General features: G+C 47.1%; 1 protein-coding gene across 1 annotated transcript in view; it reads left to right on the plus strand.

Annotated features, from left to right (window-relative positions):
* Window positions 1-14,061, plus strand: part of Tgm6 (transglutaminase 6) — a 37,633-nt gene extending 23,572 nt beyond the window's left edge. Inside the window, exons 6-13 of the mRNA XM_063284796.1 lie at window positions 1,185-1,362; window positions 1,822-1,960; window positions 3,277-3,380; window positions 3,448-3,690; window positions 5,124-5,465; window positions 11,084-11,238; window positions 11,486-11,619; window positions 12,781-14,061. Coding sequence (XP_063140866.1) covers window positions 1,185-1,362; window positions 1,822-1,960; window positions 3,277-3,380; window positions 3,448-3,690; window positions 5,124-5,465; window positions 11,084-11,238; window positions 11,486-11,619; window positions 12,781-12,934 — 1,449 coding nt within the window. The 3' untranslated portion in view covers window positions 12,935-14,061. The remainder of the gene's footprint in view (window positions 1-1,184; window positions 1,363-1,821; window positions 1,961-3,276; window positions 3,381-3,447; window positions 3,691-5,123; window positions 5,466-11,083; window positions 11,239-11,485; window positions 11,620-12,780) is intronic.
* Window positions 14,062-15,721: the final 1,660 nt, after the last annotated feature.

Below are 15,721 nucleotides of genomic sequence, written 5' to 3' on the forward strand. Positions count from 1 at the left end.
AATACCTCCTTTGTTCCCTCTCAAAATCATTTGCCTCCTTTTCCCCCATTGTGGTGTGTGTGTGTGTGTCTGTGTATGTGTGTGTATACAATGCTTAAGTATATAATATATATAAATACGAGCCTCTTAGTCTGTTTACTGTTACTTGTGTGCATATGATTTCAGGGCTGACCACTTGGTACTGAATAACAAATTAGGGAGTTCATCCCTGGGGAAGACTGTTCCTCCCACATCATTCTTAGTTGTGTGGAGTTCTTCGTCTATAGGTGGGGCTCTATGAGATTTCCACCTTGCATGGTAGCATGTCTATGGCTGTTGTACTTGTTCAGACAGCCATTCTGTTGAGGTATCATAGGCAACGTTTCCAGGTCATTTCTAAGAGATACAGTCTCACAGCGGATTTCCTGACCCTCTGAGAAAGACTAATACCGTACAAGTATTGAGGTCATGGTTGGGGGTTTGGGATTCTAAAAGTAAAGCTGTATTTCTTAGACGGTCTCAGCTGCCCAGGACTTTAGAATGATGATGGAGGTTAGATAGTCAACATCAGCGAAGGATCCCAGAGCTGCCATACTGCATCCTGGGGACAGCCACCCAGGCTGCAAGTCTAAGTCCCGAACTCATGGCTTGCACCTTTGCTAATCGATTGAAGGGGGACCCTTAATCTCTGAATTTCACTTTTCTCCTCTGAAAATATACAGGAGGAAAAAGGGCTTTACATTGCAGAGTTAAAACGAGTTAACCCTCCAGACATAAAATCCTTGGGGCAGTGCTCCATGCACAGTAGTGTTCAACAGGCACCTGACCGCAGCTATGGTTACAGCACCACTAATGGTCCCACATTTAACTAACACACAGATATTTAAAGCAGGAGAAACTCCCTAGTCATTGATGACTTTGGACAACAGACTATCCAAATTGAAGATAATTGGAAATTATAAATAATAAAAAAGTAGGCTTTTTAAATTTTGTGTATGGGGAAGTGTTTTGACCCAGTCCCAGGCTTCTTGCATGTTAATCATGTGATCTACATTCTAGACACACACACACACACACACACACACGTTGTATTTTAAGAAAGCATTCAATTGACTTGGGATTCCAAAGCTTGAAGATGACTTTACAGTGAAAGGAGATTTGTAGAGATACCTGCCCCATGACTGACTTATACCTTCTCTGCTCAGGTGAACAGCAACAATGACCGTGGTGTGGTACAAGGCCAGTGGCAGGGCAAATATGGCGGTGGCACCAACCCACTGAACTGGCGTGGCAGTGTGGCCATCCTGCAGAAGTGGTTCAAGGGCAAGTACAAGCCAGTTAAATATGGTCAGTGCTGGGTCTTCGCTGGCGTCATGTGCACAGGTATGGAAAGAAAGACTTCTCATCAGCACACACACACACACACACACACACACACACACACACCTTAAATTTGCATGGGTTTACATAGATTTGCATATGCTATAATCAGTTTTCATTAATGAAGAGGAAATAGAAATCTGGTTTAGGAAGAGGGGAACCAAACAGCTCATTTATTTGGCATTTTGGTCTTTTGTTTGGCATAAATCCTCCCTCTGCCCCATCTCATTGAGTGTCACAAGTTAATCCCTGTGGTCCTCAGAGTCCCTCAGAATGGTACATAGCCTTGTCCTATGGACCCAGAGCTTGCCTACCAAGATGAAGGTGACAGTAGCATCCACAGACGCCGTCTGAGAGACTGCAGAGGACTTGGTGGTTCTGAGGGAGGAGCTCCACAGCGGAGAGACTGGGGGTTGAGGCCAGAGAGGCAGAGCAGCCTGCAGCAGACTCTCTGCTCCACAGTCCTCAGGTGCCTGGGGATCGCAACCAGGGTGGTGTCCAACTTCAACTCAGCCCACGACACCGATGGCAATCTGAGTGTGGACAAATATGTGGACTCTTATGGCCGAACCCTGGAGGACCTGACAGAAGACAGCATGTGGTAGGTCCCAGGTCACTGAGAATCAGGGGTCAGGAGCTGCTCAGCCCAGTCCTGAGTGCTCAGTCCCTCTCTCCTCTCCTTAGACAAGGTCTCCTGGTGTTGTCACCTCCCTTTAGCTCTCAGACATTTATCAATGTATTTTCCATGAGAATAGCCTCCCTAGGGGAGTGTCACTGCCCCATAACTCCAGCTTAGTAAAGCAGGAGTCTGGTTTTCCTATGATGCTTGCTTGCTTCCTGTGTGACCCTGTGCTAGTGACACCACCACTCCTAATCTCATGTCCTCACCATGAACATAGAAAGATGAAATAGTCAAGGCAATCTCCCCAGGGCTCACACATCTGCATAGCCTGCACCCTACCACCCTCCCATCTCTCAGGCCCAAGATAAACACACTTCCCAGTTCCCAAGGCACTAAGAATTTCCTGTTTCCTGGGCTTTGTATAGACTGTTCCCCCTACCCAGAAGACTGTTCCCTCTGGTCTCTCTCTGGCTAATTCATCTGAATATAGGCCTCATATTAGTTATCATTTACCTAGAGTAGGTTTCCAGCAGTCATTCTTTGGTACAAGGCCCTAATTTTCTGCACAGAATTTATTATAGTGTTTGAGGCTCCCTATCTGTCTCTTTCATTAAAATGAACACACACACATAGATATACACAAGACTATACATATAGTTACACACGTGTTCACAAACAGAAACACACTCGCATAAATACAGAGACATACATATACACACATACATACAAGTAAGCATGCAAAAACAAAACATACCGCAATATACAAGTAGGAAGATGCATAAACACAAAGAAACAAATATGCAAGGGTGCAGACACATAAGCACACACTTATGCACATATGTACATGCACATACACTTACATGCACACACATGTACATCCAAATGTACACTCACACTCACATGACAATTGCTACTATGATATCCTGCCTTTTTGCCTGGTATGGCAGCACATGACTGTGATTCTGGCCCTCAGGGGCTCATAAAGAAAGATCCATTTTCAGCCTGGCTTACATGAGGAGCTACAGACCAGCCTGGTCTACATTAGCCACAGAGTGTGAGCGGCATGAGGCAAGATCTTTGGCCTGACCTGAAGTTGTATTTCTTTCATTTTGAAAGCAGGTTGTTCATATGTGGCATACATCCATACACACACAAATGTGAAAGTGTCCCTTAGACCAGGCAAATAAGTGAGACCCATGAGGTGAGAGCAGCCCTGACTGGTCTGCAATAGGGACTTCCCTTCTCTGTGCCTCTGTGTGTGCATAGCTGCCTCCTTGCCCATGTGTCTCTGGCAGGAATTTTCACGTCTGGAACGAGAGCTGGTTTGCACGACAGGACCTGGGTTCATCCTATGATGGCTGGCAGGTTCTGGATGCCACGCCCCAAGAGGAGAGCGAAGGTAGGGTTCATTGGGTGGCCCCAGCCCCACTTGGCAGAACACTGCTCATGATATCTCTCCTGCCCAGGTACGTTCCAGTGTGGCCCTGCCTCGGTCACTGCCATCCGTGAGGGTGATGTGCATCTAGCCCACGACGGCCCCTTCGTCTTTGCCGAGGTCAATGCGGACTACATCACCTGGCTGTGGCACGAGGACAAGAGGCGGGAGCGTGTGTACTCGGACACCAAGAAGATTGGCAGGTGCATCAGTACCAAGGCGGTGGGCAGTGACTCCCGTGTGGACATCACAGGCCTCTACAAGTATCCAGAAGGTGAGGGCCTTTATCAGCCTCCCCACATGGTCTGTGGGCTGCCGATGGCCCATGGGAGATCTGAGGCCAGACCGTCTCCAGATGTGAGGTTGGCAACAGTAGCTTCGGTTCAGCATCCTTTGTGCCTCCCGCGCCTGCCTTCCCTGCCTGCTGAGCTTCTCTTCTGGGTTAGCTTTTCTATGTACAGTAGTGTGAGTGGTGTTTCCTCAAGGTGTGGCAGAGAGTGGTCATGGGGACAGTAGCACGTGGTGGAGATGGCACAAGCAGGAGACACGGACTAGGCACAGTGCAAAACAAATGTCGGGGCCCCTGGATTCTGTCATTTCCCTGACCTCTGCCACAGCCAAGCCCCTAGTTTATGGAAGAACCTGTGTCTGTTGGGGAATAAAAACAAGACAGATGGAGGTTTTCTAATTGCCGCCACCAACACTGTACCCTGAAGGTCTCCTTTTCCCATAGGGAAGTAGACCCCTGGACAGGGTGGTAATTTGGCCATATGCCCAGCCATGTCTGCTCATTAGAACATCCTACCAAGTGATTCAGAGCTGCTTCAAACTGAAATCAGTTTATCTCTGCTGCTCCCTGAACACAAACCAGAGCAGTGACACTGGCAGGTTACAGGAAGGAGGGGGTGCGTCTGTTCCAGAGTCCCTGCCAGAGCTGCTGTGTCCACATAGTGTGTCCTTCCAGTATTGCCCCTGCCCAGATAATCTGGGGCTCCGTAAGACGGGCGGGACTGGCATGGGACCCCGCCCTCTGTGGAAGGGAGTCTGATATTTACCAGCCACTCTGCTGTTGAAAACACCCCAAACTTCAGCTCTATTCTCCCAGACACCAGCATTTCCTTGGTTACCACCTCTGCTGGGATCACCACCCTTTTGTCCTCTTCCTGTCCCATCAGGGTAGGCTGGTGGACAAGGAGAGCTTGTCAGCCATCTGCAGAGACTTTCTGGAATTCAAAATGTGGACTCCTGAGATCTGTCTGTCTGTGTCTGTCTGTCTGTGTCTGTGTCTGTGTCTGTGTCTGTGTCTGTGTCTGTGTCTGTGTCTGTGTCTGTGTCTGTGTCTGTGTCTGTGTCTGTGTCTGTGTCTGTGTCCTGAGTTGGCCTTGGCCCAAAATCAGTATCCCATTATATGATGGTGATGAGTGTCTTGACACCCAGCTGTCAGAGATTCTGAAAACTCTGATTTTTTTCTGTGTGAAATTTCCTGACCTGATGGGATAACAACTATTGTGATGTATATTTAAATAGAGAAGCGAACATGGACATTTGGCAAAGGACTCCCTATGACACTTGGGCCTCCAGGCTGAGTGCTTGGAGAGCCATGGGAGTGTCAGGTGGTAACAGTTGCTGGGCTTTCCCAGAGCAACAGAGTCTGGACCCAGCTTGGAAGAGTGGACTGCCTGCTCCTAATGCGAGGGTTCCCTGCAGGGTCACGGAAGGAGAGGCAGGTGTACGGCAAAGCTTTGAAGAAACTGCTCAGCGTGGAAGCCTGGGGGAGGAGACGGCGGATCCGCAGGGCCAGTGTGCGTGGCATCTGGCGCGATGACCTCCTGGAACCTGTCACCAAACCCAGCATCACTGGCAAGTTCAAAGTGCTGGAGCCGCCGGTGCTCGGCCAGGACCTGAAGCTGGCTTTGTGCTTGACCAACCTCACCACCAGGGCCCAGCGGGTCCGAGTCAATGTGAGCGGGGCCACCATCCTCTATACCCGCAAGCCGGTAGCAGAGATCTTGCGGGAATCCCACACCATGAAGCTGGGGCCACTAGAAGGTAAGAGCAGGGAGTTCTAGTGGGTTCCAACCAATGCCTCCTTTTCCAGGTTGGCTGGGGGATGAGCAGCAGTGAGGGGGATTCCCAGATTTACATTCCTCCCCAGGAAAGACAGCCCCTAAACCTTGCTGTCAGTGCTTGCCTCCTGTACCCACTTTACAGATAAGAAAACTGAAGGTCAGAGGAGGAAATCATGGTCTTGTGATTGACTGTGTTATGATGGCAGTACAACTGACAGGTGGCAAACTGGCCTTGAGGGTGAGGTGACTTACACACTAGTCACCATGTGATTATTTACAGACCAAACAAGCACATGGTGGGAGCATGTCTCAGTGCCCAGGACATCCACAGGTATCCTGGATACCAGCAATGGCCCCATCATTTGGGGAAGTAAACCCACACCCAGAGTTCAAATTCATACCTGGTACATGTGGTGGCAGGCATGTCCCAATCCAGGCAGCCTGGCTTAGAGGAACTCGGGGAGGTTTGGGGAGGTTGGGGAGGGTGGGGAGGGTGCGGAGGTTGGGGGGTTTAGGGTTCTGTACCCAGAACACTGCCAGAGCCCAGCACTGCAGCATTCAGCTGTTTGTCTACAGACTGCACGGTGGATGGCTCATCCCATACCTAAGTGATGCTCCCTTGATGAAGCATTTGCCTAAGATCCACACTTGACGTTTCACTGCAAAATGCCATCATGGCCCTGGGCCTTTTGAAGATTTTTAATTATTTTATTTTATTTTATTTTTGCTAATGGAACAGGGATGTTCTTTTTTTTTTTCTTTCTCCATCTTTATTAACTTGGGTATTTCTTATTTACATTTCAATTGTTATTCCCTCCTAGTTTCCGGGCCAACATCCCCCTAACCCTTCCCCCTCCCCTTCTATATGGGTGTTCCCCTCCACATCCTCCCTCCATTACCGCCCTCCCCCCAACAATCAGGTTCACTGGGGGTTCAGTCTTGGCAGGACCCAGGGCTTCCCCTTCCATTGGTGCTCTTACTAGGATATTCATTGCTACCTATGAGGTTGGAGCCCAGGGTCAGTCCATGGATAGTCTTTGGGGAGTGGCTTAGTCCCTGGAAGCTCTGGTTGGTGGGGTGTTCTTCGTGAGCCTTGAACACATCATCCTTCTCGTGTGATTTGGACCCCATTTGTTCTCTACCATCCTTTTCCTAATCGCCTCTCTCCTCAGCACATCTGTCTCCACTTGACTCTTCACACATATGGTCCTTCTCTGTCTCCCTAGCTACGAGTCATTGTTCTCTCTGTCTCTGTATGCCTCCCATTTCTGTCTCTGTCCCCACACCCTTCCTAATCATGTGTGTTGTGTGTGTCTGTGAGTATCAGTCCTTGTCTCTTTTCTCCCATGCTGTCTCAAGTCTAAGGATACAGCTACACAAAGTCTAATTACCGTCACCCTGCTGGACCAGTTCCTGACAAACCTATCTTGTGGGCTTAGAGGGGCACAAAAACCCATGAAGGGAGTGGTACACATCTTTAGCTCTGATTGTCATTTCTTTTCACAAAATCTAAATCACAAAATAATACTTTGCAATAGAATAAATTATCATCTCCTGGCTTTTAGCATTTTTCATGCTCAAACTAATACATATTCATTATAGACCTTAAAAAGCAAAAGAGAAAAATAGCCTCTTATCTCATTCCTACCTACGGACTGCTGGCAGGTTCTCCTTCTAAATGTGCACTGCCTGTTTGCCTTCTGAAAAGCATAGTCCTAATTAAATATTGCCATGCTGGGCACTGTTCATATTAAATTAGAGCTCATTTTATAAGCTCTTCATAGGTATCACTTTACTTGGTTTAAATTTTTAGATAAATTCAAGGGTTTTTCTTTTCCAAAGAACAAGCTTTAGATTTGACTGGTTTTCAATACTGACTTTTTTTTTTCACTTTAACATTCATTGGTTTCTACTCTAATTAGTATTATTCCCTTTATCTTTCTTTCGTACTGTTCTCTTTTTTGTATGATTCCTTGCTCCTTCTTTGGCTGGCTGGTTGGTTGGTTGGTTGGTTGGTTGGTTGGTTGGTTGGTTTGATGGTTGGTTGGTTGGTTGGTTGGTTGGTTGGTTGGTTGGTTGGTTGGTTTGATGGTTGATTGGTTGGTTGGTTGGTTTGATGGTTTGTTGGTTGGTTGGTTGGTTTGATGGTTGGTTGGTTGGTTTGATGGTTGGTTGGTTGGTTGGTTGGTTGGTTGGTTGGTTGGTTGGTTGGTTTGATGGTTGGTTGGTTTGATGGTTGGTTGGTTTGATGGTTGGTGGTTTGGTTGGTTGGTTGGTTGGTTGGTTGGTTTGATGGTTGGTTGGTTGGTTGGTTTGATGGTTGGTTGGTTTGATGGTTGGTTGGTTGGTTGGTTGGTTTGATGGTTGGCTGGTTGGTTAACTGGCTGGCTGGCTGGCTGGTTGGCTGGTTGGTTGGTTAACTGGCTGGCTGGTTGGTTGTTGTAATGCTACAGATTGAATGTGGGGGGGGTTGCTTTGCAGGAACTTCACACTGAACACCATCCCTGCCCCTCCACTTTTTCATTTTATTTTGAGACAGGGTCTCACTGGTTTGCCCAGGCTAGCCCTGAGTGATCCTATAGGATTTTGAATTTGTGATCCTCCTGCTTCAGCCCACCAAGCAGCTAAGATTACAGACCCATGCCACCAGGCCCAGCCCCTTTTATTCTTTTTTCTTTTCCTGGTATGTATTGGCTTTAATTTTTCTAGTTTCCTGTGGACACTTAGCTTAATGATTTTAAATCTGCCCCTTTTCACTACTGCATAGTAATAATGTTCTTCTCAGCACTACTTTTGACATTCCTCATGAAGCATTCTTACTTTCATTTTCGTTTTGTTCAAATATTTAAAAATATATCTTGCTATTTCTTCTTTACCAGTGTTCTTTTAGAAGGGTACTGAGCTAGCCATGTGGAGCAAACATATAATTCTAGTGGTCAGAAGGCTCAAGCAGGAAGAACATAAGTTCATGGCCAGCCTGAGTTAAGTAGCAAGACTTTTTTTTTTAAAGATTTTTATTTATTTATTATATGTAAGTACACACTGTAGCTGTCTTCAGATACACCAGAAGAGGACATCGGATCTCTTTACAGATGGTTGTGAGCCACCATGTGGTTGCTGGGAATTGAACTCATAACCTCTGGAAGAGCAGTCGGGTGCTCTTAACCGCTGAGCCATCTCTCCAGCCCAAGACTTTTTTTAAAGTAATAAATCCTTTAATTTCCTAGCATTTTAGGTTTTTCAGTTCTCTTTGTTATTGTTTTGTTAGATTTCCCACTGCATTATTTCTATTTCATATAGTTATTAATATGTTGTAGACGACACAGAATATGATCTGTCTTGGTGAATGTTCTATATGAGCTTGAGAAGAATGTGTATCTGCTGTGTTGGATGAGTATTCAATATTGTCTATGACTTCCAGCTGTGAGGTGCTGTAGAGAGCCACCGCTTGGGGAAAAGTCTCAGTCTTTCTTAACTGTGATTGGAGTCCATGACTTAGGGGGGGCTGCACATTGTGAGGGGCCACCTTTCTCAGGGATCTGGTCTGATGCCAACATATCACTGGTGGCATCCATTTGTTCTCCAAGACAGAGCTCAAGGATTTACATTCCAATGGGTTTCCAGTTGGTTCTGATAATGCTGGTCCCAGGACCACTCTTGGAGAGCCAAGACCTATGACTGTGAAAGAAGTAACAATAAATGTAAAGTATTTGGCATAATGCCTGCTATCTAATGAATATATGTTCATTAGATATTACTGTAAATTGGACATAATAGTTATAACATCTGTCCAGGGTCGGTTCTAAGGATTGCATTTATCCCTGAAAGCTTCCATGTTCCCAGCACTTTAGTCCTTTAATAAAAATTTATTTTCAAAATTATTATTATTATTGTAACAAAGATTCTTCTAGTAGTACACCAGTGAAATAAGGGGACCCAGAAAACACGTTAGCATCTGTTTTGTGTAGTTCAGAGAGCAATCTACAATAGTGTACTTTCTGTTTAAATGAGTTGATTTATTAAGTAAACAATAGAGAGGAGAGGAATCAAGATCAAACTGGACATTCAAAAAAATCCCAGCATGGGGGCCTGAGAGATGGCTCAGCAGCTAAGACCAGGGGCTGCTCTTCTAGAGGACCCAGGTTTGCTCTCCAGCACCCACATGGTAGCTCAACTGATCTGTAGCTCGGAACCCAGGGGATCTGATGTCATCTGTCCTCAGCCAGCACCAGGCATGCAAGTGGTGTAAACACCCATATACAGTAAATAAAACTTAAAAAACAATGTTTTAAACATGCAGCAGAAATCAACTGGGCAAGCCCCTTTAAGGTGGCTGGCAGGAATACCCAGTCAAGAGAGTCCAGGACAGAGTAGTGTCCCCTCTGGTGAAGTGTCCAAGTGAAAGAACAAATAGCAGCCAATAGAGACACCATCGCTAATTCTAATGCTCGCGACATCCAGCAGGAACCAACTGGGGAGGCTGAAACTGAGTACAGTGCCCAACTGAGCTTTCTCTCTGTGGCTGGGTGTCCCACGGCTGAATGTGTGGCTTCTCTTTCCCACTTCAGGCTCTTCCAGAACGCGTGATAAACAGTGGTGATGTATGTGGGAAATGGTTTGCCTTCCAATTCTTCTCAAAGACATTGTGTCTTACCCTTGGGATATTTTGCTGTTCTCCCTGCCCCCTGTTCACAGACCTTGAAGGACACTTTGAGACAAACATGATTGTGTCTGAAATGGGGAAGGAGATAACCAAGTTTCTACAGCCTGCTTCTCAGTGAGCTAAGCAACGCATGACAATTTACAAAAATTAATGTACCTTATAGCATCTGAATACACAGATCAACCTCCTGGCATAAAGGAAGAGCATGCTACATGCAAAGCTTTGGGCTAATGGAAACATTCATGGATTTTTCCTACGTGAAGCCTCAAATGCTTCTGGGGTCAGATATGAAGGAAAAATAAAGCAGCAGAACAATAATCTATTACAGTCTGGGCCACATACGTAAACATGCGTGCACACACACAGACATGAGATATATAGTGGTCAAGGTAATCCAAATAGAACCAAGAGCTCTCTACAGTTTGTAGTAAGCTACACAAGAAGAAAATGCCTACACAAGGTGTGTGTGGTTGGTGAGGGAGACACAGAAGATCCAGACCATGGAAATTCAAGTTTGAGAGTACTGGCAAGGGAAATGAGTGATGTCTGCCCACAGCTGGTGGGGCTGACTGAAGCCAACCATTCATGGTCAAGCAATATTTGGAGACATCACAAGGGAGTGGCCCCCACGAGCTTGGAAGTTGAAGGCCCTTGTTTGATCTCGCTCTTCTCTGGACCCAATTCACAATAAGCATGCAATAAAGGGTGAATAAATTCCAAGTGGGATGGACAGACGGTGTATCAAGCCATTACCATCTTGGATAAGTATGAAGAGTTTGTGTAAATATCTAGGCACTCTTCCAGAGACTTGTGGTACTAACTGGCCTGGATTTGAATCCAGGTGTATGTGGGGTCTTTCTTGCTGTGTGCCTTTAGGTAAGAAAACACCTTCTCTGAGCCTTGAGTTTAGCACTCTTAACTGCTCTACCTTTCAGAGAAGAGGATCCCAGTCACAATATCTTACTCTCAGTACAAAGAAGACCTGACAGAAGACAAGAAGATCCTGCTGGCTGCCATGTGCCTTGTCAGTAAAGGAGAGAAGCTCCTGGTAGAGAAGGACATCACCCTGGAGGACTTCATCACCATCAAGGTAACTCCTGTCCACATCTACCACCCTTGCTGGCAGAGCTGGAGGAGAGCATCTAAACCTGGGGTCTGAGCTTTGGGCACCAGCTTCATCTCTCAAGGGTTGGGACAATTGTGGCAGCCTAACAGGGTATGTGGAGGCAGAGGTGAATATGGCTAAGCCCACATTCTCTGGTCTAGCCAGAACCATGGGCTCCAGGAAGATGGGGTTGAGGAGGATGTTGGGTAACTTGTGGGTGCTGCCTCTCCAGGTGCTGGGACCAGCGGTGGTAGGAGTAACAGTTGCTGTGGAAGTCTTGGTGATCAACCCCCTCTCGGAAAGCGTAAAGGACTGTGTGCTGATGGTAGAGGGCAGTGGCCTTCTCCAAGGACAGCTCAGTGTTGAGTAAGTAATGGGCTATTGAATGACAAAGTCAGGCCAGGCCAAGAAACAGGTACTGAGAAGGTAGCAGGAGGGACTCTGGGCTTCAGGGTTATACCTACTGCCGACAACATCAGCCTTTGCCCATGTCACCATTTCTTCACTAACGCAGCAGATCTGTCATTCACACATACTACTACTGTTTCCAGTCTTTACCCACTTGCTTCATGTTGCTTGCTGCCTTTGTCTATTTATTTTTATTTATATATAAAGGCATTGTGCCTGCATCCATGCCTGTGTGCCATGTTTGTGCCTGATCCCCAGAAAAGAATCCAGAAGAAGGAATCAGGATCCCACGGATCTCGAGTTCCATTTGGTTGTGGGCAGTCACATCGGTGCTGGGAATCAAACCCTCTTTCTCTAGAAAGCAGCTGGTGCTCTTAGCCTCTGAGTCAACTCTGCATCCCCATGTGCTGTCCTTTCTTCATTCATTACTCACTCTTTGATTCATATTCTCAGTTATATATTCCCTCAGCTCAGTTGTGACTGGTTTGGCCATCTAACCAACCATTGTTAAATTTGCTCCGTCATTGACCCACATGTTCATTTGTGTATTCATTTACTCCATTCATACAGCCCTTGGTCACATTGATCTGTGCTCTGAGTGATGTGGAGTTGTTAGGGATACTAAGATGGCTGTTCCCATGAGAAGAGTATGAGGGATGAGTCTCACGGTCTAAGGTACCAGAGACAGCCCATGGGTGAAGTTGGAATGAGATGAGGGAGAAGTTCTGGTGCCACTGACATTTGGACTGGTTCCTAAACAATAATGTGAGGAGATTTTCTGGTTTGGAGAAAGAAGACAGGGTTCCCAGGCAGAGGTCTCTTATTCAAAGGGAAGGTCTCCTTAATAAGAGAATTCTGGTTCTGGGCCTCTGGTATGTTGGGAAAAGAAAGGGCGGCAAGATGGAAGGAATGTTAGAGCCAAAAGTCAAGGAGGGAAGTATGAGGTGTGCTCAGAGCCAGTGAGGGAGGAGACTAATGTGGCTGCAGGGGAGGAATGCTACGATAAATGGAGGAAGTGTTGATTGTGTTGGTCCTGGGGATCTGGGGTGCACAGCCTGGCAGGCCAGACTCAAGGAAAGAGGACTGACTGATGGCCTTTTCTCCTGCTCTTGTCTCAAGGGTGCCCAGCTTGAAGCCTCAGGAGAGGGCCTTGATCCAATTCAACATAACCCCCTCCAAGAGCGGCCCAAGGCAGCTGCAGGTGGACCTTGTCAGCTCACAGTTCCCAGACATCAAGGGCTTTGTGATTATCCATGTGGCTACAGCCAAGTGATGGCCACAAGGAACTTGGGGAGGATTCTGTCCATCTGTTCGTTCCTCCCATATAAGAGCCGGGAGTCTCAGGTTAGTCCTGCTTCTGTCTTTGCCCTTCACCAGCTTAGGCAAGGTCCTTCCCAGCACATTGATGGAGATGCTGGACTCAGTGATCCTTCACCTTCAGGGCAAGTGGCTGATATAAGAGCAAAGGGACCCTCTAACTCTCGTCACCTTTCTGCTGGGAGAGGGGTGTGTCCCAGCTTCTCAAGATCCCTGGCCCCAGAGCTCGGCCAGCTCAGCCCAGGTAACTCACTGCTTCTTGCTTTTCCATCACCTCTTCAAATGTCCTGGTCACATTTGGACCCAAGAATTCTCCAAGCCAAAGAACCCCCATTATAGAGGAGCCTTCCTGAAGCCATAAAACAAAGCAGAAGCAAAGTTGAGAACCAAATGATTCATCCATGTGTTCCCCCAAACTCACGTTCTTAAAAAGCTTTGGATTTTAAGCAACAGGAGATTCTTCTCTAATTCGAGACACTGACTCTGGATTTGGGTGGTGGGACTAAAACTGCCTGAGAACAGCTGAAGAAGACAAAGGAGTTCTCACCTAAACTCAGCATCATGTACATACTCTAGCTCTGGCCATCCTGAAGTTCACAGGACCACCCCAGGTCACTCAGCCATTCTTTCTCAGAAGTAGAATGGCTTGCATTGTGCAGATCCTACACTTGGAGTCAAAGCAGAACATGGATGCCTGGAATGAGGACCAGAGTAGACATGACCAGACCATGATACTGGATATGAAATTCAGCACCGAAATTTTCTAGACAGACAGACAAATTAAAATTAAGCTACAGTTTAAGAATGTTGAACAACACAACAGGTGCATTTGTATCCTCTTGGATACAAATGAAGATGAGGGAACTGGAGAGATGGCTCAGCCGTTAAGAGTACTTTCTGATCTTCTAGAAGACCTGAGTTTGGTTCCCAGCACTCATGTCTGTCAGACAGCTCACATCTTGTAACTCCAGCTCCAGGGCTCCAACATGTCTGGTCTCTGTGGGCACCCACAGTTACATGCACATGCACCCTCCTCCCAATGCAATTAAAATAAAATAAATCCTTTTTTTTAAATACAGATGAGCATAGTTTGTGTTGAAAGTCAAGCAAACACAGGGCATTAGCTCTGTGGTTCTTGTGGTACCTCCATAAAGGTACTTCTCTGACAACTCTACAAAATGTAAGATGAGACTTGGACACCAGATGAGTAGATGTTTCAAGAAGCTTGAGACAGGAGAATTGCCACGAGTTCAAGGCCAACCTGGGCTACATAATGAGTTCCAGGCCAACCTGAGTCATAGGATGTTGACTGATGAGAAACCTGAGATCCACACTGGTAGAGGTCAAGGGGGTGGGAGTAAACAGGGAACAGCCTAGCCCTGCTGAGAGCCCTGTGCCAGCCCAGAGGGTGGGGGCATGCACAGCCCTAGAACTAAACTCAGCAGAACAGTGTTTGTATTCCAAAGACCAGCCGACAGGTAGCCATCTCCCATACAACTCCTTTCCCTTGGTGCTTTCCAGCTGACCTGAGATAGAACTTTAATGGGCCAAACTGGTCTCTTGAGATGTTCTAGCCCTGACTGGCCATGCTAAGACTTTGCATGAGACTAGGGCTTCCTGCTTCCTTTAAGTCACTGCATCCCCTGAAGACCTTCTGCTTTCATGAAAGCTCTGAACAGTGAGATAGGTGAGGTATCTGGTCTTCCATTCACCCAAGCCTCCTCCTCCCAACACCTTTACTGCAGAGGTAAGTTGACAGTTGGTAAGCCTAAGATTTTTAGGTTTGGCAAGCCAGGAGGCCTCTGTTGAAGCTATTCAACTTTGATTCTATAGCATTGAAGTTAACATAGTGCACAAACAAATATGTGTCATGACAAACATTTAAAACGGGCTACACTTGGGAGAGTAGGCCCTGCACCTTGCCTAGACAGGACGGTAGAGTTGGCCCTGGTGGTAAGCCAGCCCCAAGGGCATGAGTATGGGAGAACTGGTCCTGCTACTCACCTGCTGGGAGGTGGCATGGTAGGGGCAGCACTGCGCTCTCCCTGCCCACGTGAGGCTGTCAGGAGAGCTGGACCCAAGTCAGGTTTTGAGAGTCTGAGAGCTAGCCCCACCCCTCTCCAGCTGCGGCACTCCAGAGAGCAGATCCTGCTTCATACTCCAGAGAACAGCCTGGACAGCAAGCACAGTAGAGCTGTCTCTGGTCAAGTGGGTGCTGCTGAGCCAGCCTCAAACACAGGAGAGCAGAGGAGCTGACCCTGCCCCTTACTGGCTGCAGCATTGGCTGAGCTAGCCAGGACAGTGCTTGGAGACCTCGCCTTGGTGGTGACGGTGTGGGAGAGAGGGTGGCTGACCAACTCAGCTCCTACCCCGGCCACCTCAACAGCTACCTTAAGATGTGTGGACAAAAGGGTATACTGTGGAACACACTGTGATACACTGCAGCTTCTACAGGATTATTTTATGTTTTTGTTTTGTTGTTTTTTATTTTCTTTTTGAGGGGAGGTTGCAAGAGCAGGGAGAGGATAGGAAGCGACAAGGAGATGAGTGGGGCTGGGGTACATGATGTGAAACTCACAAAGAATCAACACAAAGTCAGAAAGAAAAAAAAAAACCAGACTGCCGGCCAAGTCTACCCAGGGTTAGAGTTGGCCAACCCTGCCACAGAACAGCAAGTTAACTCAAATGCTAGGATCCAGCTCAAACCAAGGCTAAGGTTAATAAACTTCCAGATTGTGCCAGT

The sequence above is a fragment of the Rattus norvegicus genome, chromosome 3 (assembly GCF_036323735.1).
Source record: "Rattus norvegicus strain BN/NHsdMcwi chromosome 3, GRCr8, whole genome shotgun sequence".
Taxonomy (NCBI): Eukaryota; Metazoa; Chordata; class Mammalia; order Rodentia; family Muridae; genus Rattus; species Rattus norvegicus.